General features: G+C 37.7%; 1 protein-coding gene across 1 annotated transcript in view; it reads left to right on the top strand.

Moving 5' to 3' along the window:
* Positions 1-27,861, top strand: part of GPC6 (glypican 6) — an 810,618-nt gene that overhangs the window by 593,995 nt on the left and 188,762 nt on the right. The window contains exon 4 of the mRNA XM_040567841.1: positions 2,822-2,987. Within this exon, the coding sequence (XP_040423775.1) occupies positions 2,822-2,987 (166 nt within the window). The remainder of the gene's footprint in view (positions 1-2,821; positions 2,988-27,861) is intronic.

Genomic DNA, 27,861 nt, shown 5'->3' with positions numbered 1-27,861 from the left:
AACTGGCCCTTAGAGTCCTATCCTAGTAGGTCAGGGATATGACCTGGACCTGTGGTGGAGAAAAACTTGATGCCTAGTTACTTCCCAGACTAAACTTTTGACAAAATGAGGGTCACATAAATATTCATGATATTTGATTGACGTAAATGTAATATAAAAACAAGGACTGTCTTTTGTTCTCTAGCTATGTTTTCCAAGAATGAAATGACTGGGAAATTTTCATGGATGATCAAGATCCCACAGGTATAAGTGCTGTCATTATGAATACCAAAGTGGGCTTGAGAAGGCACAGACTGGAGAACACTGTGAATTACAGTTGAACTTAAGGGCTACTCAGGTGCCAACAACTTTGTGTTGACAAGACTTCTGGGCATAGGAAAAAGAAAAATTTTAAACATGAAAGAAACTTATAAAACTCTTGGTGACCACAGATAGAAACATGTCTAGCTTTAAACACCATTTTCAAAGTAATTTTGAAGTATCCATCATTAAACATAAGTATTTATATTTTGCTCATATATCCCTTTGGGTACTAATCTTTTTGTAAAAAAGGATCTGTTCTAGGTTTGGAGGTATAAAGATAAAATGTTAAATAAGTGACTCTAAAAAAAAATTTTTCAAGAGAAGTGGAAATAATGAAGATAATCTTTCCTTCAATTTCCACCTTGTATTTGGATTTTCTGGTGTTTAATAAGGTTAAAGTTCTACCTGGTGCTTTTTGAACTCCTGGGACATTAATAGTATCATTCTCCATGTGTATTCTTTGAGTTTTGTGTGGAACTGACCTCATGCTTCAACCTTTTCCTCAATAAAAGAAGTAATAGAGCTTCTCTCCTTTTCTTCTCCCAGTTGTCTGTTTTCAAATAGAGGGTAGGATCTTAATGTACTAAGACCTGAAGTCTTCGGTCAAATTTGATTGAAATTGGCCAACATGTTCAAAAGCTATTAGAAATGGATTACTAAATATACTTTCACAAACACCATGATAGTGTTGTGTGAATAAAGTACATTTCTCTAGGAAACCAAGGCAAAAATCATCTCTGAGCATAGTCAGAAGTATCTGTTCTAATGTTTAACAGAGTCATTTTCATGTAAAAATGTCCAGTGGAAAGAATATATTCAGCATAGTCCTCTAAAAATCAATGATTTAACACCAAAAAGAGGAAATGAAATGGGGGGGGGGGGGGGGGGGGGAGCCATTTTAGTACAGTATAAAACGTATCAGTCATCTTAGCATGCAGTCAGCAGTGCAGTCAGATTCATACTTTCACCCCCTGTTTTAGTACAATTTCCTAGGAATATAGAAAAACAGATCAAATTCATATTAGAAGTGTTGCATTTAATTATAAACTAACAGAATGAGTGAAAGGAGTGTCATTGCTTTGCACTCTCCTGCCCAGAAATTCTCAAATCACTGAGGAACCTGTAGCCCTTCTGTCATTGCTCTAGATTGTCACTCTGACATGGTAAGCATATGCCCCACTGCACCATGACAAGACATTTTGCTAATAGTACCTAACATTCTGCACTTTTAATCCAAGATGGATTACCTGGGCTGAAAACATATATTATAATAGTACATGTGATTTTTAAAATCTGAGATGAAACAAATAAGGAAATGAGGAGTTAAGGGAAAAAATGTTCACCTATGGAATGTTAAGTGGTTATCAAATGTAACTAATTTGGACAGTTTAAATTTAGATATGGAGTGAGTTTTCTGTGGATGTCCTCCAGAAGATGATTTATCCTATCCTTCAATAGAAGGGATAAAGAAACCACCCCAAAAAAAGACCTCTCTCTCTCCATGGGATATGGAAGACATTACTGAATAGATGTCTAGCATTATGATAACTAAAAAAATGAGAGAAAAGATTCTATCATTAGAGATAATGGAGAAGCCTTGTGAGAAAAACCTTTCTCTAACCTGTATGCTCCCTTTCCAGGAAATCCATACTCTTCTAGTGCAAACTGTAATTCATATCACTATAAATTTATCTCTACATACTGCTTTCTTCTGTCAGCTATGCCCAATGTTAATGACTTTGACTTAAAACCCTAAACTCTTTGAGTGTCTCCATTGGCTCTGATGGCTGTTCTAAGCTCATTATGTTCAGCCATGTTGTGATATACTGATATACTGATGCATAAATTGAAACACATTAGACTATTGTCTGTACAATGTTTTTCTGCCTTTTTTTTTTTTTTGATTTTTTGTTCCTTCTTGAGATAGTGAAAGATTAAGCCGTACAGAAATCCATGTCTAATCTCTTTATGAAGTTGTCTGAGAAGATAGAAGGGTATTTTTTTCTGAAAACAGGATGATATCCCTTTATCAAGGTGCAGTTCTGAATAATTTTATAGAAATAATCAGGATTATTCTGGATGTACCATGCTTTAATAAAGAAAAAAAATCTGATCCAGTGTAACTGGCAGTTCTAGCTTGAGTGAGAAGAGTGGTGGATCTCCTCAGCATCTTCTATGTTAGGATCAGTCAGTTTCTGTCCAACTTACTTCCTGGATGTTTTTCCTTCATGTTCTAGTAGACTTTGTGTGAGAGGGCTGCGGTAGAAAGCACTGCCATCAGGAGAGGAGTGTTCATTTTTGCATTCCTGAAAGTCAATGCTGGCTGTACTAAATGAAGATAATTGGTAGGAACTGATTAGTCTCATAGGAGGGTGTTATTTAGGGTTGAGCTCTTCTCACAAATTGTCCCTTCTGTGCTTATTGTTTGAGAGGCATAATCTCAGCGACCCCAACATTCACAGAGCAGGAGATTGATTTCCTCCTTTTTCTTTTTCTTTCCCCCCATCAAACTCTGCAGGTCAGTCCCACCCCAGGGTGCATCCGGGCGTTAATGAAGATGTTGTACTGCCCTTACTGCAGAGGACTTCCCACTGTGAAACCTTGCAACAACTATTGCCTCAATGTAATGAAGGGCTGCCTAGCAAATCAGGCTGATTTGGATACTGAGTGGAATCTGTTCATAGGTAAGAGGAGTTTAAATATTAGTGGAAGGAAATGCTGGTAATATCAAACATCTGCAGAATTTTGTGAGGTTAGAAGATGCTGTTAGTCAATATTTGCAATGAATCAATTGTAGATACATCTCACTTTCTAATTGACCTTCCTGGCTTGCAGTAGAAAAAAAAAAAAAAAAAAAAAAAAAAAAAAAAACCTTCCACCCTAGAGCCAGTCATATTTCATATTTCGAAAGGATTGGTGTGGTGTTACAGGTTCTGAGTTGAATTATTATATGATATGTGAAACATTGAGAAAGCTTTGGTTGAGGTTATGATAACAAGCTTAACATGGCAGAAATAACATGTACTACAACTGAAAACAAGGCTCTTGCAAACTGATAATAACAAGCAAGATGATAATATTGTATAAGATCCATTTAACATAAATTACAACAGCTGCTTTTCTTGATTATGGTAGTATATAAGCAAAAAACTAAAAGTTACATACATGAGAAATTATTAATTCCCTGTTCAGAGTTAAAATATGTTAATGTCTCCATTTCATATGTGCTGAATAGAAAATATCAAACATACAAGCAGAATGTTAGTATGGAGTATAGAAAATGTCTTTTAGGAAAACTGCTATTACAGTTTTATTCATATAATTCTTCACTCAAGTAAACTAATAAACAAAGAAAGAAATCTCTTTTAATAGCCATTCAGATATCCTGGAGCAAAAGAATTCCCTGAAGAGTAACATTTAAAAAGAAATAAGGTCTTCAAATTGCTTTTGACCATATATAGTACAAGGATAAGATGAGGAATTAGCGAAGGCTAATGATAATACAGAAAGAACAGAAGCAGCTAGTTACATCAACCCCTAATGAGCATCCTAGGCTAAACCAGATTTTTGGAAAACAAAAGCAGATGGAAAACATGGCATAAAGCTCTCTTAATATAACTAAAGAAAGCAAATATTGTTTTCTACTCTTGGAAAGACAAAATATGAGCAATCTCATTTTGCTAATTTCAAACCCCACTGACCAATGTGACATTGAAAGCATGACTCTGACTCACACATGGATTTTTACTTTACTCATCACAAAAGTGTTAGAAAATGGATAGGGAGAAGAAACCAGGACGAGAAAGTGAATTAGAGTATGCGAAATGACAAACAGTATTGGGTGTGCTATTAAAATAGCATAAGCAAAGATGCAAATAACAATAATAAACAAGTGGTGCAAATAGACATGCCTTATCAGTCCCTTGTACTTGTTAAAGGAGCTGTCACAGGAAGCAACACTGTATGGGGGGATACCTGTGGGATTACTGGTGTGAAAGGAGGCGTCAGTTCATCATCAGAAAACTAAATATTAACTGATGGGAAAGCAATGCTGACCTATTAAATGTATCATGAAAACTACTTTCACTTTGATGATAAAGAGAAAGCTGAATTGTGACTAATTCTAATCAAAGAAAATGTAGGCTTTTAGAAATATATATATATATAAATTAAAATAACAACAGAGTTTCTATTAAGGTAAGCACCTGTTCAAATCAAAAACTGGAAGGCAGAATTTCAGGTCTTAAGATTTTCTTTTCTGGTGCTTTGAATTCAGTGAGAGAGCTGGGCAGGATAAGTTTCGTTTTAAAGAAGTGTGGAAATGGTTACTGATTCAGACTTTTTCAAAGTCTTAGATGTGAAGCCCTTGTCTTCATCGATGTCTCTCACATTTTGATTGTTCCTGCTCTCAGAAAAGCAAAACTGCATTAAAGCTTGTATATTTTGTTAAAATATAGTGCTAATTTATTAAATACCATGTAAAACACTAAGTGCTCCCTAAAGGAAAGCAGACTGCTATGCAATTATCCCCTCAGGTCAGTGATGACAAGGCAGTATAAAGCACTAATACATCAAGACATTTTTTCTCTTTCTTCTACCTATACAACTTTCCCTGTACAAATTGATAGAAGAAGGAATAGAGAAGGTGAGATAGACATTTTCCTGTGTTTGGAAAAGGTATTCTGTTTTATCCCATTTTGTGAGACCTCTGACAGCTTTGCTGAGGATGAGGGTCCTTAGTCCTTCCTTTATAAAAGATTGAAATGCAGCAAGTTATCTCTGTCTCTGACAGCTGTCAGAGGCTTTCTAATAACACATGCAATTCCCTTAGTACTAAACACAACAAAACTTCTACTCACTGAATTAAAACGAATGGCAGCACTTTACAGCACCACTGAGCTATGAAAGATTGGAAAGTATGCATGAGCAGTTTTTATTCCTGCTCCAATGTTAGGAACCATGCACTAGGCAAAAAAAAATAATAATTTTGTGCACTAACAGTCCCTGCGTAGGCAGGAATCCCAAATGTTAGTGCATATTCATACACAACAAGATAAATTTGCTTAGCTTATAATCTGTGTATTGCAAGGTCGTTTTGGCAAAAGTTGGTATTGGGAGAAAACTCTCTGATGTGTTTGTTACTAACCAAGCAAATAGTTTAATTTAGACTGCATATTCTGATATTGTTTTGTAGTTACTCTAATTGTCCAGCAACAACTAAAATCTACAAGTGAGGAGGAGCAGTGGAAAGTAAATGGGCTCTCTGACAACAGGATGTGTTAACATGTTCCACCTAGTTTATAACTGCAAAAGTCAGAACTGAAATCACATTTATATAGCACTAATAAATTTTACATTTACTTTTAAAGCTAAGGAGAGTAGGACAACTTCCCCTAAACATCTGGTGCTTTCCAAGATTTTATAGACTGTGAAAATTGGTAAGAGGTGAAACAGCTGCAGCAGCGTGACACGCGGTTTGTTATATTCTTCCTTTTTGTGTCACCTTAAGGTCTGTGTCCTTTTTGTGTAACATTTCACTACAGGTTTTTGTATTTTGTTGTTTTCATTACTGCATAATAAAAGCCAAATGTAACACATCCTGTTCAAGCAGAATTCCTATGAATATCAGAATTTTGCCTGAGAAAAAAGACATAGTCATTAATAACGGTATTATAATTATAAAACCATAATGATTAAATGCTTCTTCCAGGTACCTATAAAATATTTAAGAGATAAATCAGCCACACTAACTTCAAAAAATGTGTATTTTGAGAAAGCTTGCTTTTGATGTTTTGCCTCTGAGTTACCCCTCATAATCGCCTTTGCATCAGTCTCAGGCAAAGTTAGCAAAGGAAAGATAAAAAGGATGAGTAGAGGAACTGCACTGCTAAGGAAGGAGATTGCCTCAGGGGAGGAGCTGACTGATTCCGTGGAATGGGGAAAAGAAGATTTTCTCTAGGTCCCATGTCCCAACAGATACAGTCAAAATTATACTTCCTTCCATGGAGCTATAGCAATTAACAGTGATAAGGATCAAGGACCCCACCACTTATTCCATCATGGAAACACAGAAGAGACAATGTGGAAGTTATTCCCACTTACAAAGATTTGAAACCTATCTATCTTAGGGAATTAAATTCAATTTTAATAATACCGTTACTCATCTTTCTTTAGCAACCCTTCTTTATAGTCCCCATTTCTTCCTTGAGGTTCTTTCAACTGCTCTTTGTCTCAGGCAGGCATGTCAGCCGAGGAATTAGCTCCCCTTAGTGGGCACCACACTTTTCCTTGGTGCCCTCCTTCAGCTTCAGAAGCAACGCCTGCAGAAAGATGGTTTCCATGTAGGAATCTGCACCTCTCATTCTGATCATTGACTCAGGATGGCAAAGTGGCTATTTGCTTTCTGCAGGATTTCTTTCTCAATCAGTGGTAGGTTTAACTTTCTTCTGTCTTGAGACAAAAATGTAGATGAGACTAAATCTGAGTGTAAAGCAAGACTGTGAGCCAAATATGATACCCCTTACTTTATTCAGCTCAGCAAAATAGTAAAAATACGGATAGTTGTTTTAATCACAGCAATGATTGTACTTGGGCTTATTTTGTAGACATCTAAAATAAATCATAAATGCTCTGATGCTGCATTTAGTAACAGTCTACACTAGTGCAGTGCCTGTTTAGGTCATATTTGCTTTGCTGCAGTCCGTGGAGGTTTGTCACTTTGTCACTACATGGCTATTTATAGTAGCAGAAATTACAACTTTGGTTTGTGTTTGGTTTTTTGTTTTTAGTTTTTGTTGGGTTTTTTTTTTGGTTGGTTGGTTCGTGTATTTTCTAGGAACCACTGAACAGTAAATCAGGCATGCCTTGACTTTTCTCCTTTGTTTTAGTAGAAGGTAGACTGGGGTAAACTCTTCAGGAGTTGTGCAGTAACAGAAATGTCCAAGTGGCTGTGAATCTGACTTCTTAAGGCACGGCTCAGGACCACATCCTTGTCTGTGAAAAAGAGCCAAGGGGATCCTGCACTAGTTAATGGTCACAACTGAATAGCAAGCAGTTTTGCTAGTAGTATATTCAATATTTGATAAGTTCTGTAGTGTAGCAAGGCAGATCACTCTGTGATGTTCCCAAACTGTAGTTTTCAAGGCCAGCAAAGCTAGCATCCAGGCTCAGAGAGCCAGAGCCATCTCTTACTGCCAGCATCCTGCTATACTTCATCCACAGAAAATCATACCTTCAAGGTTTCAGCAAAAGCTTCTCCTGCCAGTCTTGAAGTTAGTTCACTTACTGTCTGTGCAGCAGCTCTGAACTACTAATAAACTTTTTCATTGCTGTGCTTTAAAAATCCTTTTTTTTTTCCTCCCGATCAGTATGACTCAGACACTTACCTTAGGAGACCTCTTGAGATAGAGCATACCATGCAATCTCCATTATAGCAACTCAATCGTTTTAAGTAAAACTCCCTATCAAAACCTTAACTACTTACTCCTAATGAAAGCTTTAGACTGATGAAAATATGCAATCAGTTTTATTTACTGCTTACAAAAGCCCTCAGGACTGTGTGTTTTTTCTGTTCCATGTGCAAGCATAAGGATAAATATTTTCCTATTAAAGCTTCAAAAGACCACCCAGATCTGTTTCCTGTTACTAGCTTATTATGAGAATAACTGTGCTCTTCAAGAATCACATTGGTTCATGAAAAAAAAAAAAAAAAAAAAAAAAGGAAAAATTCTTGCTCCTGCTTGATGATAGTAAGTAAGAGCTAAAAAAAGGATTTTATCAACTCTGGTTACCTGGCACTTGAATTTCTTCCCTCTGCCGCCCTCATCTGTAATCACTGTATGCTGTGATATTTATATGTTAGCTTCTCTCAAGAACTCCGGGAGAATAAAATAACTGATATCATTCCCTCCATGGAGAAGCACTGCAGAAGATTTCTGGGGTGCCACTTCTCCAAATTCAGAGCTTCTGGTAGAAATTTTTGCATTTTGACTTGATGGAGAGTGAGTACTTGCAAACAAAAAAATAAAATTTCATATGAAAACTGATCACATTGATAGTTAGGGCAGCCTACAAATCAAAATGTATAAAGACTTATGTCCTGATTTCAGCTAGGATAGAGTTAATTTTCTTCCTAGTAGGTGGTACAGTGCTGTGTTTGGGATTTAGGATGAGAATAATGTTGCTAACACACCGATGTTTTAGTTGTAGCAGAGCAGTGCTTACAGAGCCAAGGACTTTTCTGTTTCTTATGCTGTCCTGCCAACGAGGAGGCTGGGGATGCACCAGGAGCTGGGAGGAGACACAGCCAGGACAGCTGGCCCAGGCTGGCCGGAGGGATATCCAATACTGTATGGCGCCATGCTAAACAATAAAACTGAGGAGACTGCTGCTCAGGGTGTACTGGGCACCAGTCAGCATGTGGTGAGCAATTGCATTGTGCAGCACTTGTTTTGTATATTCCTTTATCATTATTGCTGTTACTATTATTATTATTTTCCCTTCCTTTTCTGTCCTATTAAACCATCTTTATCTCAAACCATGATTTTTTACCTTTTTTAAAAAAATTCTTTTTCCCATTCCACTGGCTGGGAGAGGGTGTGGTTGAAGCAAACGGCTGTGCAGTGCTTAGCTGTCTGCCAGGTTAAACCACAGCATCTTATTTTCAGTTACTGTCAAGTTACTAAACATTTAATCATTCAGGATAAAATCATCCTTTCTTGCTTTCTTCTTGAATTTCTTAGAGAAAGTCTAGTGCCTCCAGAGCTGGAGAAGTAATATTTTCTTTAAGCCTCCTGTCTATGTACACTATAGCAGTTATTATTTTACACTGATCACTATTCCCTTAGTTGAAGTGGCAATGTATGTTGGATAGCTGTAAAGGTTCTGGAGTGCAATCCTGATTATCAATGACAAAAAAATAGTATCTGTAGTTTCAATTTTTTTTCTCCACTTTAGCTTATCTTTCCCAAAAGCAAGGGAAAATTGGTAGAATACTGTGTTGTGTGTTACAACTGCAAATGCAGTTGCTCAAAAAGTTAAGAACTAGACTTGTGGACATAAATCTAATGTTCTTTATGGAAAATAAATAAATAAATAAATAAGAAGTATACTTTGAGCCCACTAGTCTCCACAATGTATAGGCAGCCACACTAAAAGGAATTTGCAGTGATATTAAAGAGCAAGACTTAACATAAAACAGTTATAACAGCTCAGGATAAAAATATGTAGTTAAACAAAACAGTGAGTCCAACTTGATGATATCTAATCAAAAAAGATTACAGATTATCTAATCTAAAAGATTACAGCATTATCATTTTTAAATTCTCCAATAAGCAGCAGCCTTCACAATTTTCCCTTTGTTTTCCACTTGTTTTCCAGAAATACAAAATCACTGCCTATGGCTTGTGCTTGGGCAGAGCATGTAGGAGCACCCCTGAAATACAGGGACTATCACTATTCACTGAGCAAAATAACAATGCATAGAAGAGGGAAACTATTTGCTTTTTCTCTGCTGTTTCTCTTTGCTCAGAAGCATAAAGCACAACCTGGGCAAGTAATTCCTCAGATGGTAATGAATTCAGCCTGAGAGCAGCTCTCTGAAGTTGCAGGACTGCCAGCAGCATGCAAATAACACTAGCACTTGCCTGCATCTTAAACTCTACTTACCCTGCTAAACCTCTGAACCTCCCCACTGGGGCAATACAATTTCTTGCAAACAGCTCACAGAATCCAGTGCCTTGTATATTTGCTTTAGGATGTGTCACTGAAGAAGAAGGTTCTCTTCTGTGTTACTAAGGGGATCATCTGCTCCAATTACAGCTTGAGGAGGGCTGGGGCTCATCTGGCTTGATTTTACTGTTTGTTGACACCACCAGGAGCTCTTCACTAGGACGATGCATCCTGGAAGGATGCTAATAGCGTCACTCAGGGGGATTCTCAAGAACTGTTATTGCTGAAGAGGGGCTGTAGATATCTGAAGAAGCAGATGATTAGTTGAATGATAGCAGCTTCTTTGACTCCTTAGCTTTAACTGGACTTACGGAAATGAACTATGGTGAGTAATTATGTCACCTCTGCTAAGGACAGAAATGTGGTAGTGTATATGAAACATGTCATCTGTCATCATGCCACATGACAGCTGCAAATACAGGATCAAACTCAGCAGTCTTGGAACTCTGTCTTTGCCATCCTTATGCAATACACCTGAATTGTGTGATTTCTGAATTTGCAGGAAAAAGCTTCTCAAAGTTTGAAGTGGTATTGCATGCTCAGAGTTTTCACCAGGCACAATGGAGCCCTAAGTCAACTACAGCATTTATGTGCTACAGCTAAAGTATCATTTGAAAATAATTGTACAGATCAGAATTGTCAAAAAAAAAATTAAAAAGTGTAAAAGATTTTATAATGAAACTATAATACATAAGTGATGACCTTTTAGTTCCATTTTCAGTCCTTATCTCCAATTCCCTCAAATCACTATACATCAAAGTAAAATGACAGGCTAGTATACATACACTCCGTTTGGAGGTTTCAAGGAACAGCAAATTCCTCTGTTTATATTCAGAAGTGCTGGGGAAGCTGTTTTGCCACTGCCCTTCAAAAAGGTCTGAATGAACACAGTGGTGTTATGTGAGACCTCGTTAGAAAGAGGAGACTATGTTAATTATTAATTAATTGAATATTGCATGATTCAAACATATATTATTTTGTACTTTTCCAAGTCCATAGCTGTACTGTCTCAGGAGAATTTGTGCTTTCAGAAGTGTAATAAACAGTACTGCTCTTTCTGTCCTAGGTTACCATGTATATTAACAGCTCCAAAGAGTTTTTTCTTCAGTGAAGGAATTGATCTTACAATTAAATATTCTCATGTGGGCTACATCTCTGTTTACCTGTAGGGGCAACAGACAGGCACTTCACTGTGCCAATCTCCCCATTTCACAGGCCAGGGACCAGCTGAGAAATACTGTGCCTTGTAGCTGTCTTGTTTCTCTTCTGTTTTGGGGGATTTGGGGCACTCAGTCTCTCTGGAATATGAAATGAGGGGGTGAATGGAGAGTACATCCAGACTCCAGAACTTGTTCTTGCTCATAAGGTTCAGTTACCAGAAAGAGCTACTTCAGTGTAGGTGGGGATTTTTTTTCAGGAATACAAAAGCAGCAGATGAATGTGTGACTTTTTTCCTCTTTCTGCAGAAGCAGAACATTTACAAAGTGTTGGTTTTTTTGTTTGTTTGTTTGTTTTTTTAATTGCTGTGAAGAAATATTTTAAAAGAAAAAGTCTTTCTATTCCGCTGCACGGATGACTTGCAGAACAAAATCAAGAGTCATAGTCCTGAATTTAGACTGTCTGAAGATAGTGCATGCAAGTATAATTTAGGATTTAATTAAAATACAGAACTGAGGAACTGTTTGTTGTTTCCAGCTGTAGTTGGACAAGCTGGAACACCATACCCAAACTGCAGCTGATACCCATCTCATGTGTAAACATATCTGGTTAAACAGCCCATTTGTACACCTCACTCCTTCCCTTTTCAAAGTCTGCTTTGTGTAAGTAGTTTTTATTACCCTTTGGCAAGTAAAGAATTTAGAAGGAACTATTTTTGCAAGAATTATGTTGGGGAATGGAACACGTTCTTTATATATTACTGATATTTATTGAAGGATAAAATCTGAGGTATTTTTTTCCCAAACAGAAATAAACAAAAATAAGTTTAATTTAAGAAAACTTAGTTAAGCCCTAGAGTAAGAAGTACATTATTTTGAACAATATAAAGAAATTTATATTATTAATTAATTACATATTTTAGTTATCCATTTGCTCTGGCCATTTGATTTACCAACTATTTCAGATTTTCTAAGGCCTGTATTAGAAATAAATGTCAAATTATATTCTCCATTATTCAAATAAATGTAATGTAGACATGCAAGTAACTAAGAGATTTTTTTTTTTTCCACAGCAAGAAAACACACTACCTTACTACTATCAGAAAACTTGGGAATATTTGAAAATGCTTTACTGTGGTTATTATACAATATCAACAAAAGATGATGGGTGCAAATCCCTGATCTCTATGATGTCAAAGCAAAACGCTATTGACTTGCTTTGGGCTATTGCCTGATGAAGGTTAACTCATGAGGTATTTGGGCTTTTCCTAGTATCACTTCTTTATGTTATTTTATTCCTTAAAGATGAGTAAGATTCAATTTGACATTTCTGAAAGAATGAAAACTCAATCCAGAAAGAATGCAAATGTGTAGAAAAGCTCTAGTTTTGAGTTTAGACTCTTTTAGACCCTAGTAGTCTAAATCACTAAATTTCTTTACTTTCAACTGCTTATACAAGTCTTTTCTGAGCAACAAATAAATGACTGTATACCGTCAAAAGCTCTGAACCTTGTTAGCAATATGGCAAAACTGCTCAAATATTTAATTTTGTATGGCTATCATACTAAGGACATAAATTCCCTGATGTAAACAAAATTTTTTTTTTTTCCCCTATGAATTTCCTTCTTGCAATATCTGTCTACCCTCCATTTCTTCTCATAAAGATTTCTACTTTTTTCCTGATGCATTAGTTAGTCAAGAAAACATAGATTTTTCCTACTTTCTCTCTGCCTTATTGACGAAAAGTCTTACCATTTCCATAGTCAAGAAAGCTATTTTGGCCTAGAGTGATATGAGAGAGCTGGTATGGCCAAAATTCATTGAGCTTTTTTGCAGTGGTGAAATCTGAATGCATTCTGATGCATTTAGAAGGTAATATGAAGGTAATATGAAAAACTCAGCTCTTATATTTCTTATTTCTCTGTGTTACTCAGTGTCACCTGCCCTGTAATATAGCATTCAACACCCCTTAATGTCATTTATATTGCAAGTTAACCTATGGGAGTTTAAACTCCCATGACATGCATTTTTCATTTAGCCACCAGAAGCAAATACTGAACTTTCCATGTCAGTAGTAACTCACCTTCGTAATATCACACTTCAATTTGCAGCAGCAATAAAGAACCTTTCTATCTGTCTTGTCTAGTTAACTCTTAAAATACATATAACCATGTAGGAAAAAGTAGCAGCTTGAAAAATGAAGAATGAAATTTTGGTTCCACTGGGTATTTATTACTGACCTTAAAAGGATCAAAATTTTCAACCAAGTTTTGCAGCTTACTGTAACATTGTGAAATGAGATGAAGGTCAGTGTTCATTTTCAGCGGGTAGGTCATAACAGCATCTTGCACTTAGCTCAACTGTAGGATGAGACGAAAACAACCACAAAACTGTAGTAAACAGAACAGTGCCAAAAAGTCAAGAAGTTTTCCTGAACGTGAGCCAATAAAACATACAGCACTCACAACTAGCTTGAATTTCATAGATGAAATGATACATAAAAATCTTCCAGATTTTGCCTTTCTAATAAAACTTAGAGGATCATACCTACATTTAGTTATACTCAGCATCCTTATTTTAATGCATTGGTTAAGGGAAGCTGATAAACAGGATAGAGGCTGTCTCTGCTATCAGAAGGTAAGAATGACAGTTCTGGCACTCGTATCTACAGTTTGTAATTTCTGTTTCATTTATACACTTGAAAGAAGGATTTTTATGTATTTCTCATGACAAACTTACAATGAATCTAGGAATATTTTGTTAGTTGAAACTGCTGATATCTGCAGTGCTGGAAGCATTCCCTAAATCAGGTTTTCCTTTTCATACTACACTTTTTGGTTAGCTCCAGTTGAAATGGTTCTGTTCTCTTCCTACATTTGGGGAGATTTTCTGTCACAAAAACCTTGCTCTAGGAAAGGTTTTCTCTTTTCATGAGAGATGTCTGCTCCAACCTATGCTGGCTAAAATTTTGGTAATACAAAAATTCTCTATTCCAGATATTAATAAATGACATTCTAATTTCAGCAAGATGACTGCACTCAGATAAATCACTTTTGAATTATTAGAAAGTTATGAGTATTTTCATAATATTTAGTTTGACTGTCTTCTCTATATATGATTAATTTATTCTTATAATATCTTTTAATCTTTTATTGATATAAATGCATATTATATTTGTGTTGTTCAAACGTAGATGCCAGAAAAATACATATAAAATCCAGTCATCTGACTAATGTGTATTTGGAAGAGTGTATATTTAAATTATTTTAAAAAATTACTAGGATGCAAAACTATGATAATGATATGCTAACACATTTTAAGAAGCCTCTTTGACATTTCAGTTGTGATCAATCTTCTCTATGAAAGTTTAATAAAACCTTAAGAAAAGTTTATTCAGGTTGAAATTGGGAGGGACAGCACAGCAGAACTTTAGCTGATGCAAATCATTTAATACTAGAAACATGGCGGTAGACAATGCATAAAGATCTAATTCCACTGATATTAAATGTATCTTTCAAAAAATAATTCCCTAAAGAAATTCATTTTGTCAATTTATTTGTTACTGAATGAGAAGGAAAGCAAATGCTTATTTTTCTTTCTGTGAAAGCACCTTAAGGCTCCCCATCTATATCCAGTTCAGACAGAAAAAAATCTCCCAGTGCTAAAATTTGGGGAGTTTTTTCTCCCTTTACAAAAGTAGAGTTGCTGCTTAAAGTCCAATGTACAAGGTAAGAGTACTGTTTTACATAGGTTTTCAAGCTTGATTCACATATATTTGAAATCTGGCAATATTAAACCCAATTGTAGTCCCAGATACACTTTAGATGAAGATACTTCTGTTCCAACTTGCCGTAGTCCTCATTGCCATAGTTCAAGCCAAACTGGTTACTAGACATGAGCTCTAGGTACCTACTCTTTATACAGGGAAAGAAACAATCAGGTAAACATAACTTGCACTTTTTGAAGAATAAAAAATCTAAGAGTGAAAAAAAAAAAAAAAAGAAAGAAAAAAAAGGTTACAAACAGTTGTTGCTTTTTTTTTCCCCAAAGTATATTATATATAATTATAATTTTTATTTTCTCCTTATTTCACACTCAACACATTTGGAACTGTAATAGGCCCAAATTGTGTAAAGTGTTGTGACTTTATAGTACGGTTTAAGTGTGGTGGTATACTCCCTCTGGCCAACCCAACCTGACCTTTAACCCTTAACCCTGCCTGGGTGATAACCATCAGTGAATGTGTCTGGTCATGATAGCTGAACAGGGCTTAAGGTGGATTCGGGGGAGATAGATCCAATGGCTAACGGAGCATGCACCAACCATATGGCTGGTATGCAAATATGACTAGTAGTCAATCATCTTACCCCATAAACAGGGCACAGTCCAGAGCTCGTGGAGCCTTTCTGTACTGCAGCAGGCTGCAGGCCTGGATCTTCCCCTTGAGCAGGGACACCTCTCAAGGTAACCCCCTGAGGTCAAGACATTCCTTACCTGTGACAGACACTTACCTTGTTGAAACTGTGCTAATAATTTGCTAAGAATGCTGAAACTTTGTAATCTTAGCTAAGTAATATAACGGATAGATTGTGCATATAATCCTTTAGGCATAAACCATTAAAACTGGGATTAGGATAGGATCGGGTTGTATCTAGATTCCTGGGAGTTTGGACAACAAAAGGTTCTCTGTTCTGAACTTCGTGACTCACCATGAGGATCTCCTTGACACTTTTATTCTGACCCTGTCTTCTATGCAGTAAGTAAGTGACCTTGCCATCATGAATCTTGTTAAGGTTGTATTTACCATTAGAATTTAAATCATTGTATTATTCACAATTAAGCTTAGCTAAATTACTATTTTCATTAATAAATATATTGCTGCTTCTCTCTTACAAGCGAAGTGTATAATTCCTTTAGTGACAGTAAGTGGCAGGAATGCAGCCGTTTTCAGTTGGTGCCAGTATATACAGTTTCATTGTTGTTTGTGGGTTTCTTTCCACTTGTGCTTACCTCTTAGATGTTCAGTGTTCCATATATATATGCAAAGCATATTGCATGTAGGAGTCTTGTACTATAGCTTAATCAATGCTGTAGGAAATGTGTTTCTATTTGCCACAATTCTTTACTTATTTTTCTAAAAGCATTTTATTTGGCTGTAGCTTTCACCTCCTGGACCCTCTGAAAAGTGTTTAAATTGAAGAACATTGCATTTGCTATTAATTAAAATAATAAGCATTTATGAAGAAGGATAATCTCTCTTTTTTTTCATTTTGAACTTGGTCACAAAATCTATGTCAGAAGTCATTTCTGTTCAAATTTTGAATGTTAGTCTATAAACCTACACAAAGTTTGAGAGATCTAAGAATATCATAAAAAGTAAACATTTCTGCAAAAAGTCAGTCTTCATTTACCTCATCTGATATTTTAGTATTCTGTTATAGCAATTAGTATTATATGTAGTACTTTATTTGCAGATGTTACCATAACAGTTTTTGTTTGGTTGGTTGGTTGTTTTTTTGTTTGTTTGTTTCTTTGTTTTTGAAAAGCAGCCCCCTAGTATAGCCTACGTATATGTGCTAAGCTGCTGTAAAAGAGAGAAATGACACCCAGACCTCAGATATACTGGCTTTCAGGAGAGGCTTTTTGAGGGGAGGACGATAGATTTTCTCTATTTCTAAAACTACCTTCAGTTCAGAGTAGAACTCAGGGTAAGCTGAAAGACCTTCAGCTTAGAAGTATTATTCTAGGCACTGAAGATCCCTAATGCAAGCATGAAAAAATAATTAGCTTTTCACCTAGTCCTAACTGCTTTTCAATGCTTATAGAAATCATAGAATCATAGGATGGCTTGGGTTGGAGGGGACCTTAAAGACCACCTAGTTCCAACCCCCCTGCCATGGGCAGGGATGCCACCGATTAGATCAGGTTGCTCAAAGCCCTGTCCAACCTGGCCTTGAACGCTTCCAGGTATGGGGCACAGCTTCTCTGGGCAACTTGTACCAGTGCCTCACCACCATGAGTAAAGAATTTCTTCCTAATATCTAATCTAAATCTACCCACTTTTTAGTTTAAAACCATTATTACTTGTCCTATCATTACACTCCCTAACAAAGAGTCCCTTCCCCACTTTCGTGTAGGCCTCCTTTAAGTACTGGAAGGCCGCTATAAGTTCTCCCCAGAGTCTTCTCTTCTCTGGGCTAAAAAACCCCAACTCTCTCAGCCTGTCTTCATAGGAGAGGTGCTCCAGCCCTTTGATCACCTTCATGATCTGGACTCATTCTCTCAATGAGTTCTTCTCCCAGCCTGTGTTCTTGTCTGTGATTGCCCCAACTCGGGTTCAGCACCCTGCACTTGAACCTCATGAACCTCATGAGGTTCACGTGGGCCCACTTCCCAAGCTTGTCCAGGTCCCTTTGTATGGCATCCCTTCCTTCTGTTGTATCAACTGCACCACTCAGCTTGTTGTCATCTGCAAACTTGATGAGGGTACGCTCGATCCCATTGTCTATGTCATTGATAAGATATTAAACAGAACCAGTCCCAAGATGTCCCAAGAGGGACACGACACATCACCAGCCTCCACCTGGACATAAAGCCATTGACCACAACTCTCCCAGTGTGGCCTTCAAGCCAATTCCTTATCCACTGAATGGTCCACCCATCAAATCCATATCTCTCCAGTTGAGACATAGGGATGTTGTGTGGGACCATGTCAAAGGCCTTACAGAAATACAGGCAGATAACATCAGTTGGTCTTCCCTTGTCAACTGAGGCAGTTACTCTGTCATATAAGGCCACTAGACCTTCTGGTGAGGCAGTATTTGCCCTTGATGAAGCCATGATGGTTGGCTGGCTCGGATCACCTCCTAGTCTTTAACATTGCTTCCAGAAAGATCTGTTCCATGATCTTCCCAGGCACAGAGATGAGGCTCACTGGTCTGTAGTTCCCCACATCCTCCTTTCCACCTTTTAAAAATGGCAGTGATGCTTCCCTTCTTCCAGTCACCATGGACTTCACCTGACTGCAATGACTTTTTGAATATGATGGAGAGTGGCTAGGCAACTCCATCAACCAGTTCCCTCAGGACCCTGGGATGCATGTCATCAGGACCTATAGACTTGTACCTGTTCAGTTTCATCAGGAGGTCTCAAACCTGCTCTTTGCTTACAGTGGGAGAAACTTTGCTCCCCCAGCCCCTGCCTAGAGGTTCAGGGACACAACACGACCAAATTCCACATTAGGATTTTGATGGGTGTGTTTTGGGTCATGTTAATGACCTTTAATGAGCCAAAGGTTACCATAGGTCAGTCTGGAATCTTTCTGCAGCTGTTTTTCTTCTTGTTTTTTACCTTTCATCCCTTATGTCCCTTGCTTCTGCTAGCTCAAGGCTACCAGTCTCCCTGTTTTCTTTAAGGTTTCCTTATTTTCTCAGCTTAAGACTACACAAGGCTACAAGCCTTCCTATTTTCTTCAAGGTTTCTTTGTTTTCCCTAGTTTAAGACTACACAGATATCTGGGTGGTTGAAGTCCCCCATCAGGATAAGAGTGTGTGGGAGAGATGCTTCTTGCAGCTGAAGCAAGAAGGCCTTGTCAACACCTTTTGCGCTATTTTGGTGGCACTGGTTCTAATCAGGTGGTTGGTTGGCCCGACATTGTATAGTTGTCCTTTCCTGGGTCTTGACTATTATGCATATACTCTCTTTTTCTCCAGACCCAGAGCATTGTATCTGTTGCACAGAGGCACTTTGGAGGCAAAGGGGGGTCTCCTCCTTCTGCTCCAAGCAGAGGCATGGGTCTAGCCTCCTTTGTCTTGTGAGTTGGTCAAGGCCATCAGCTCAGGATTGGAAGCTAGCTTACCTTCCCCTTGCAAGGACTTAAGGCAGAGCTGTCACTCAGCCCATATCAGCACACAATACCATGCATCAATCTCTCACCTGGGTTCCCGGATACAACACTGCCTGGTGAGCTCCTCTCACAACATGGCAGCTTGCTGGAAAAGTTCATCCAGCTGGGCATATGCTTGCACACATGATATCCACCTCTGCCTTCAGGCCCTAGGGGGACTTGCAGATTCTTGGAGTTTCCTGTGACTGAGGTGTCTGGGCAGCTCTTTCAGTCCTCAGGAGGCCTGCTTGGGTGTAGGTTGTGTCCCCTCTGTCTGGGTTTAAGCCTCAGCACAGCAGTTGCAGCAGGTGCATTTTTGTTTCAGCAGAAGACTGCTTCTTGTTGCTCCCAGAGGAGAAGAAAGTGGCCCACCTTCACCCTCCCAGTGAGACCTGCCACGTGAACTGTCTGTATGATGCACCATACCCTGTTTGGTCATCCTGTTCGCTACGCTCCTGGTCACTTGTACTCCCTAGAGATTGCCTTTGTATGCATCAGGGTGGCCACCACTCCTCCTGGCTGATTGACTCAGCAAGTTACTGAAATATACTCTTTAAAATAAAAAGTAAAAATGGTATTGAATTAGTAGTTACTGGATGTGCACTCTCTGATTTTCATTACTTTTTACTGAAATTCTATTGAAATTAAGAGAATAAGTAGCTATTAAATTGCCATAGAATTCTTTGCAGAAGAGTTGGAATTCAAGGCAAATTAGTTAGTTACAAAATGTCACTATTCAATGGAAACAGGGTAGTTATTGAATTTCCTTCATTTCAGTCTCAGTTCCACGGCTATTCATCTGTAAAGTGTTTTGGTTATCTATCAGATTATTTTAATTTAAACAGATCTAGATAAGAGAGCAACTTTCTTTTGTTTGATTCCTATTTGACTAGAATTTTGCTGAAGGGTGTAAAACAAGCTCACCAAGTCCAAATCTTCGTAGGTGACCTCATTAAAGACAAAATTTTAGAAGTTAGTTAATTTATGTGAATGGTAAGAGAAAAAGTACAGAGTTGTGCTACTGCGTTATATCCATATATTTTATTTATTGTTTTTATTTATCAACTGAAAGGGTATGGGAGGTGTGTGAGCATGCTCAAAGAAGCATGTTGGGGAGAAAAAAAAAAAAAAGTAATATTAAAATGCTCTTACATTAAAAAGCTGTATTTAAGCAAAGGCAACAAGCTGCTGCTTGAAGAATGGCAGCTGTAGTTTGTTTATTTGGGGGAAATGAAGAAAGTGGTTTCACAGACTTTAGAGAAGTGCCAAGAATATGAGTGGGCACCATGCCAATCAAAACATCTTTTTGAATACTACTATTTGAAAGAAATTATATCCAACACTCTGCAAATGTATATATCACCTTTCAGTAAGTAAGATAAACACACAGAGATAAAAAACAAGCCTTTGATTATCACATTTTTTTTCTTTACTTGACCATCACCCAGCAGAACAACAGGTTTCTTCCTGCTTTCCTAATATGCAAACTAGAAAATTTTTGCAGCATTCATGGAGTTAATATGGATGACCAGTAACCCAGATCCAGCACCTGGATTAGCCTAGTCTGAATGTAGACTGGTCCTCGGCAAATCCAGATTTCAGCCTTATTGGATTCCACTTTCACTCATGGGCATTGATGAGATTTCTAGGCCTATCTTATACGTATTTGTTCTAAATTAAGACAAACCGTTTTCTAATTATTGCAGTGAATTGTGGGTAAATTGCTGTCATTTGGGACACCTATAAGCATTGTGATGACCTACACATCCCTTCTCATTATTTGAACAATTAAGCTTGAATCTCATTATTAAGTGGAGGATTGTCTGACTAGTGAGAGGCAATTTTTTACCAATGCATGCCTATTCCCACAACAGCATCTTGGAGTAGGGGAGTTTGTATGGGTTGGAAATTCAGGTCATGCCAAAAAAAGCATTATATCTAAGTGAGAAGTAAAGCACAAGATAAGTCACAGGATAACAGCAAAATATTTTCACTCCAGTTAGGGTTCAATTTAGTTTAGGTACTAATATCTGCTTTACATACTAATTGAAATATAAAAATAGCAGCAGAGGATTGAGCCTAGGCTTTCTGTCTATAGATTTCCCGGGGCTTCCAAGTGGGTCTTGTAACTGTTGGTGATGGCCCAGCCACATCTTTTGGTACCTGTGAAGCTAGATTGGATATTTCCCAAATCGATATCATCTTTCTTCATGCTGCAGTGTAGCTGGAGACAAGGAATGGGTTAATTACCTTTTTTTCTATGGAAAGAAATACACAACCAGGAAGAGCTGGTGAATAAGAATGTTAATCTGTTTGATTTCCAATATGTACAATTCCTGCAGGCATAAACCTGAAAAGAGATTAATTATCACAGTTTAGGGCTTATGTACTCATAAACTGCTACTAAGACATCTCAAAATTCCCAGAATGATTCAGACTCTGCCTCTCCATTACTGACTTTCAATCTAAAAAGGCTTATTCAATTCCCAGTTTTTAAGGCCATAATTTTTAGATTTCAATATACATTCAGAGGAGTTATCATGACTATCTGCAATTTCCAATAAATGTGTTGAATTGTGCCTTTAGGAAACTCTAGCTTAAGACAGCTGAAATTATTTGTTTCTCTGCAGGGACTCACTATGTATATAATATATGTAGTAATGAACTGTAAGAACACAGGAAGCAAACAATGCGGATCTCACGGGCTCTGAGCAGCTGCTGACCAATAAAGATTGCACCCAGGCTTTGGGGTAGATGTGCATTTGTCATGCTTTTACACAGAATTCTAAATGTTTCCTGAAGGTGTACCTTCATTATTAGCTGATCTAAGTTCACGTTAGCTGATTCTGCTTCAGAAAATAGGGATGTCAGACACATGTCCTTGCACTTTTTTGTGTTCCTGACCCTGTACTAGACAGTTAGCAGGGCCAGAGGGCTAATCTCTAGGAAAGCCAATCCAATTTTATCTTTTTTTTTCTTTTTTCCTTCCTTTTTATTATTTTATTTTAATGTGTTCAACTGAGTTCGTTCTCTGATTTGGTTCTCCCTGTGGTCTTGAGTTTTTGCCCCATGAAGGGGCAAACTCACCACACATCCCCTGCCCACAAGGGAGGGGATGTGTGATGAGCTAGGAGACCTAAATAAACAATTTAACAACACTCTAGGGTGTTCTGTGTTCTAATTTCTTTCACTTCATTATCCTCATTTATAACAACAACAAAAAATAGATTTTGAATTTAAAATCTTTTACTCCCTTTCCCACAGCAAAGGATCTAGCCAGATCCACTTCAATGATTCATGACATTGAGGTGTCCTGTCACTTTTGACATTCAGGAGACAACATTATACCCAAAAACTAACAGCTGATCTCCCTCTTCTTCCATGAAGGAGACAAGGAGAGCCTGAAAGTCTCCTCCTGTGGGTTCTTCCATCTGAAGAAGAAAGGATCTGTCACTGCTGTTACTACTGTCTCAAATGGGAGGGGAAATTGGGGCCAGGGCCATGTTTTCTCCTAAGCATATGGCCTGGCACAGAGTGGGAAGGTGTGATAGAAAACACTTCCAGCCCTGTGAAGGCAGTATCTGAGCAAGCTACATTTGGGAATCTCTGGCTGTGATTTCACATTTGGCACCCGCCCTGCTTAAGCTAGGTAAGGCAGTGACAGCAGCCAGTTGTGCGTGTTTGTACCACTGTCTCATCTGCAGTTCCCTGGTCTTGTGATCCTGCACACAGACAAACAGCCTTGCTGACACAGAGCACAGAAAGGCAGTATGTAGGAAATAAGCTGTGAGGGCTTACAGGAGAAGAGCATTGGAGGGGAGAGAAAAGGGCCCCTTGGGCCAGTGGTGTCAGTAGAAATGCCAGTGAGACTGTGATTTAAAGAAGAGTTTGATGTTACAGAGACATGAAGCTGAGGGTAACTACCATGAACAGGTTGGTCACATTTCTGCCCTCCCCATATCTTTCTGCCACATCTCTTTGAACAGCAGTGGAACCTGCAGAGAGATGATTGAGACCAAAGCCATTAGGAAGTTAACCCAAAGCTGGGATAGGCTTTCTGCTGACCTAGCTACCTGAATTAACTCATATGTCACAATGTCACCTTATGGCAGAAGGAAATAATTCAGGACGAGAGGAGGAATGAGGATTTTGTCTGCATCAGTAGATTTTTAGGTGGATTTAGCAGTAACATTCCAAAGGTGAAGCTTCCTGAGAGGGATGAGCTAGTCTAAGGTATGTACACTGCCAAGCAGTGAACTCTTTTCCCAGCTATGTGCTCCTTTTGTTTCCCTTTTCAAGATCTTCCCTCCAAGCTGAATCAGCCAAATAAGCTAGTAAAAAAAAATAACTATGCATGGAAAAAAATGTTTGAAATTCTCAGCCGTCTTAGTGAGTAGCATCAGCTCAAGTAGTGTCCATTTCAAGTCGAAATGCAAATCATAACTTTACAAGAGATGGCTGAGTTCACCACCGATGAAAAGGGGTCTTGTCACTTATTCCTTCTCCATTACTGTAAGCTCTTCTGGCTGAATATTTGGCCTGACTGCCTCCTGCACTTTGATGCTGAAAGCAGGATTTTGTGAACAGGACCATTGCCCAAGAATGAAATAATTCCTCCACCTAATTTTTTTTTTTTTTTTTTTTTCCTATCCGGGTTAGTTTTCTGGTTGATCACTTAGTTGTCTTGGCTTATTGTCTAACTGTATCAACTTCCAATGTATGCTCTAGCCACTACAAAATAAACTGTGAGTGCTCATAACCTGGAGTGAGAATGAGAGAGGGGGATCTCCCAGACGGTACTACATAGTTAAAAGCTCCAAACTGTAGCTCCATATTCAGTGCCTCCTTTCAGTTCCTCCTTACAGTTATATGCAGCACTGTGATGAAAAAACATGAATCTGCTTAAAGAAAATAAGCTGTCAATTGCTTTATATACTTGCCAAATACATGAGTTTATTATTCCGGTTTTATTGTTTGGTAGATAATTCCTGGTTCATGGGCTGTTTTATACAAAGAAGAAAATCTGTTATGTAAAATTTTCTATTTTTGAATTCAGATGATTTGTTCTGTTTCATACTCTAGTAAGAAGAAATAGTGGTTTTGTTTTATTTTAATATTCAACTAATCTTAATAAAGACTTATCACGGTACCATACAGATTAATGCTATTTTTATGTATACTGTATCCTCCTATATGCAATGAACCAAAATATTTTATAGATTCAAATATGTTTATGAACTAGAAGTAATGAAGAGATAAGGAAAAGAGCAATCAAAATGGTGAAAAAGGAAAAAAAAAAAACAGATGCTTTCTAATGTGATTTTGAATAGTGGGCTGCTGAGCAGTGATACGTAGGAAAACTGAGAGAAGGTTCCAGGTTCCAGCATGAGTAACGGTAACAAAATAAAATAAATAAATAAAAATAAAAATAAATTAAAAACAAAACAAAACAAAACAAAAAGGACAAAGAAAATTATATTAGACCAAAGGAGTAATGAAATATAAAGCACAAAGTCTGGGTAGTACCTTGCAGTAAATGTGTCAGAGTATTACAAAAGGCCAGCTTTAATCTGGATTCTGAAATTAATGCTATATTTAATGTATTTATTCATCATTGTATGCATAAGAAAATATGAGTATTTATGAATACAGGGCAACACTTCAGAAAGCTTTGAGAAAGACTGCTTCATCCCATCTGAGAATTCTGAGAATCATGTTAAGAACCCCTGTCTTGCCTTGTGGCTTGTTTTTGTTTGTTTGTTTGCTGTTGTTGTTTTGTGCTGTCTTTTTCTTTTTTTGAGGTGTTTTTATAAGGAAAATAGAATCACAATAGCAGGTTTGGGTAATCAGCACTGACAGTAAAATTGAGGAAATGTTTTGCTAAAGGATCTGAAGATGAAAACTATCATCAGATACATTAAAAAAAAAAAAAAGTTATAATTTAGGAAGAAGTGTCTTCCATCTTCCAGATTATGAGTATTTCAGGTGATGAAATGTTATTTCCTCATAGCTGTGTTTTAAATAGCTGGGTTGCTTTTTCTATAGATACTAGCAAGAACTAGAACAAAATGGTGAGTGTGTGCACAGAAGGAAATATCATTTTTGATAAAACTTATACAAGGACAATAAAATATAATTTGTCAAAGGACAAAAGGTGCAATCTTGAGTCATTACAATAACCATCTCTTAAGCAGGAAATGGGGATTTCCCACTTTCTATAGGAGTGACCTAGACTATATTGGGATTACATACTTCTACTACTGTTAGCATATTATCCCTTTACATAATAAAGCCATGGTTTCAGCTTGATTTTTAATAGGAAATTTCAATGCATTAAGGTTTCATTGAGCTACATTTTATCTTTAAAAGCTTTCTGTGTTGCTAGTATGTTGCTACAGCCTTTTAAATATCAGTAATATTACATTACGTTAACTACAGCGAACTTAACAAATAGATATTTTAGTTAACAGTGTTCTATCTCCTAAATAAACATGAGGTTTTCTGTTACCAGAATGTTCAACACTAGCACATTTCTGAGATAAGAATGAGCACATGAGGAGGACTGTAATTACAGCAATTATGGAAAAGTAATTTACTGGTTATATAAACTGAACAGCTTTGAAAGAGAGTGGATCAACCATAAAAAGAAGTTCAATATTGAAAATAAATATTTTGGGATCTGCGAAATGGTTGTTATGTGGATAAGCAAACTGTAAACATTTTGCCTAAAGTGCATATATTTTCATTTTGGAGGTCCCTATAAATATAAGTTTGTGTTTTATAAAAAAAGACTTAGAAATGTTGGAATTAGAGAGATATATGCAAATCTGTCATTTCCCATCTGGTATATACTTAGGGCTTACTAAAGAAACAAATAAGTATAGCTAAATTTACATGTCTTTGGAGGGAAGAAAAAAAAAAACTTTTACATTTTGAAATAGGTAAAACAATTATTGATTTAAAGGAAAGTTGGGAAATTCATATGTTAATGCCAGAGCATCCAATGAAGAATTTGGTTATCTAAAGACAAATTTGATCCAAATCCATCTCCCAAAATGTAAACAGAGATTTACATTACATTTAGGTGGCTCAGAAATCAAATCTACATATAAACAGTTATGTTCCAGCCCAGTAAGATTTAACCTTAAGATTTCAATGTTTGGTAAAAAGAACACCTGGGGTTTGTCAGCTATTTTTAAACACACTGCAAAATGAGATTAAGCAAGTTCATGTATCCCATATAAAATTCCTAAAGAGGTTTGTGTCCTCACCAAATGGAGTACACAAATTTTCAAGAGTACATAAACAGAAGAACGAGTACTGTGTTCTAGCTGAGATTTTTATCAAATCAGGCTCATTTTTGCAGTGGCTATCTTTAAAGCTAGGACCATACTGCAGATAGGTGCGCTCTGCAACAGACTCCGCAATCCTGCCCTCCTGACTGGAGAGCATACGCTTCTGTGACTCCATCTTTATGTATCTCTGTGTCTCTATACCTGTGGCCCTCAGGGGTCTGCACTGGGACCAGTACTATTTAAATCTTTGTCAGCAACATGGCATTGAGTGCACCTTCGGCAAATTTGCATATGACACCAAGATGAGTGGTGCAGTCAGTATGCTTGGAGGAATGGATGCCATGACCTTGAAAATCTTAAGAGCTGTGCCAACGGAACCAACATGCAGTTCAACAAGGCAAAATGCGAGGTCCTGAATCTGAGTGAGAACAATCCCAGACATGAATACAAGCTGGGTGATGAGTGGATTGAGAGCAGCCCTGCAGATACGGACTTGGCAGTACTGGTGGATGAAAAGCTCAACGTGAGCTGTCAATGTATACTCACAGCCCAGAAAGACAACCATATCCTGGGGTGCATCAAAAGAAGCATGGCCAGCAGGTTGAAGGAGGTGATTCTACCACTCTACCTGGCTCTCATGACACCCCACCTGGAGTACTGCATATAGGTCTGAGGTCCCCAGCCTAAGACATGGACCTGTTAGAGCAAGTCCAGAGGAGGGCAATGAGGATGATCAGAGGGCTGGAGCACCTCTCCTATGAAGACAGGCTGAAAAAGTTGGAATTATTTAGCCTAGAGGAGAGAGATCTCTGGGAAGACCTCAGAGCTCCTTTCCAGTACCTAAAGAGGGCCTAGAGGAAAGCTGGGAGGTACTCTTTGTCAGGGAATGTAGTAGTGACAGGACAAAGGGTAACAGTTCTAAGCTAAAAGATTTAGATTAAATATTAGGAAGAAGATCTTTACTCAGAGGGTGGTGAGGCCTTGGAACAGGTTGCCCAGAGAAGCTGTGGATGCCCCATCCCTGGAAGTGTTGAAGGCCAGGTTGCATGGGGCTTTGAGCAACCAGGTCTAGTGGGTGGCATCCCTGCCCATGACAGGGGGGTTGGAACTAGGTGATCGTTAGCGTCCCTTCCAACCCAAACCATTCTATAATTCTATGATTTTGTCCTTCCCATGAAAATCAGAAATTATGTAGGAGAGCTCTGTACCCCCATTTCCTTCCGGGTGGAGATCGAACATAGCCTGAATGCACTCCCAGGGCCTAAGGGACACTTCAGCATCTTGAGTTTAAACAAAGCTTAAATGGTCTATTTGTGGTAAGAATGGTAACATGTAGATCTTGCTTACATGTCAAACCAGTGCTGCCCAAAACCTAACACAATTGATTAAATAATAATAATAATAATCTTCCTTTGATCTAATGCCTTAAAATGGATGGTCTGATTAGTTGCCTGTTACCTGCCCATTGCAATTTTACATTCACATTTGTCTC

This window comes from Cygnus olor, chromosome 1, assembly GCF_009769625.2.
Source record: "Cygnus olor isolate bCygOlo1 chromosome 1, bCygOlo1.pri.v2, whole genome shotgun sequence".
In the NCBI taxonomy this organism is placed as follows: Eukaryota; Metazoa; Chordata; class Aves; order Anseriformes; family Anatidae; genus Cygnus; species Cygnus olor.
The sequence above is the reverse complement of the archived record's forward strand: the minus strand, read 5'-3'. Positions and strand labels throughout refer to the sequence as shown.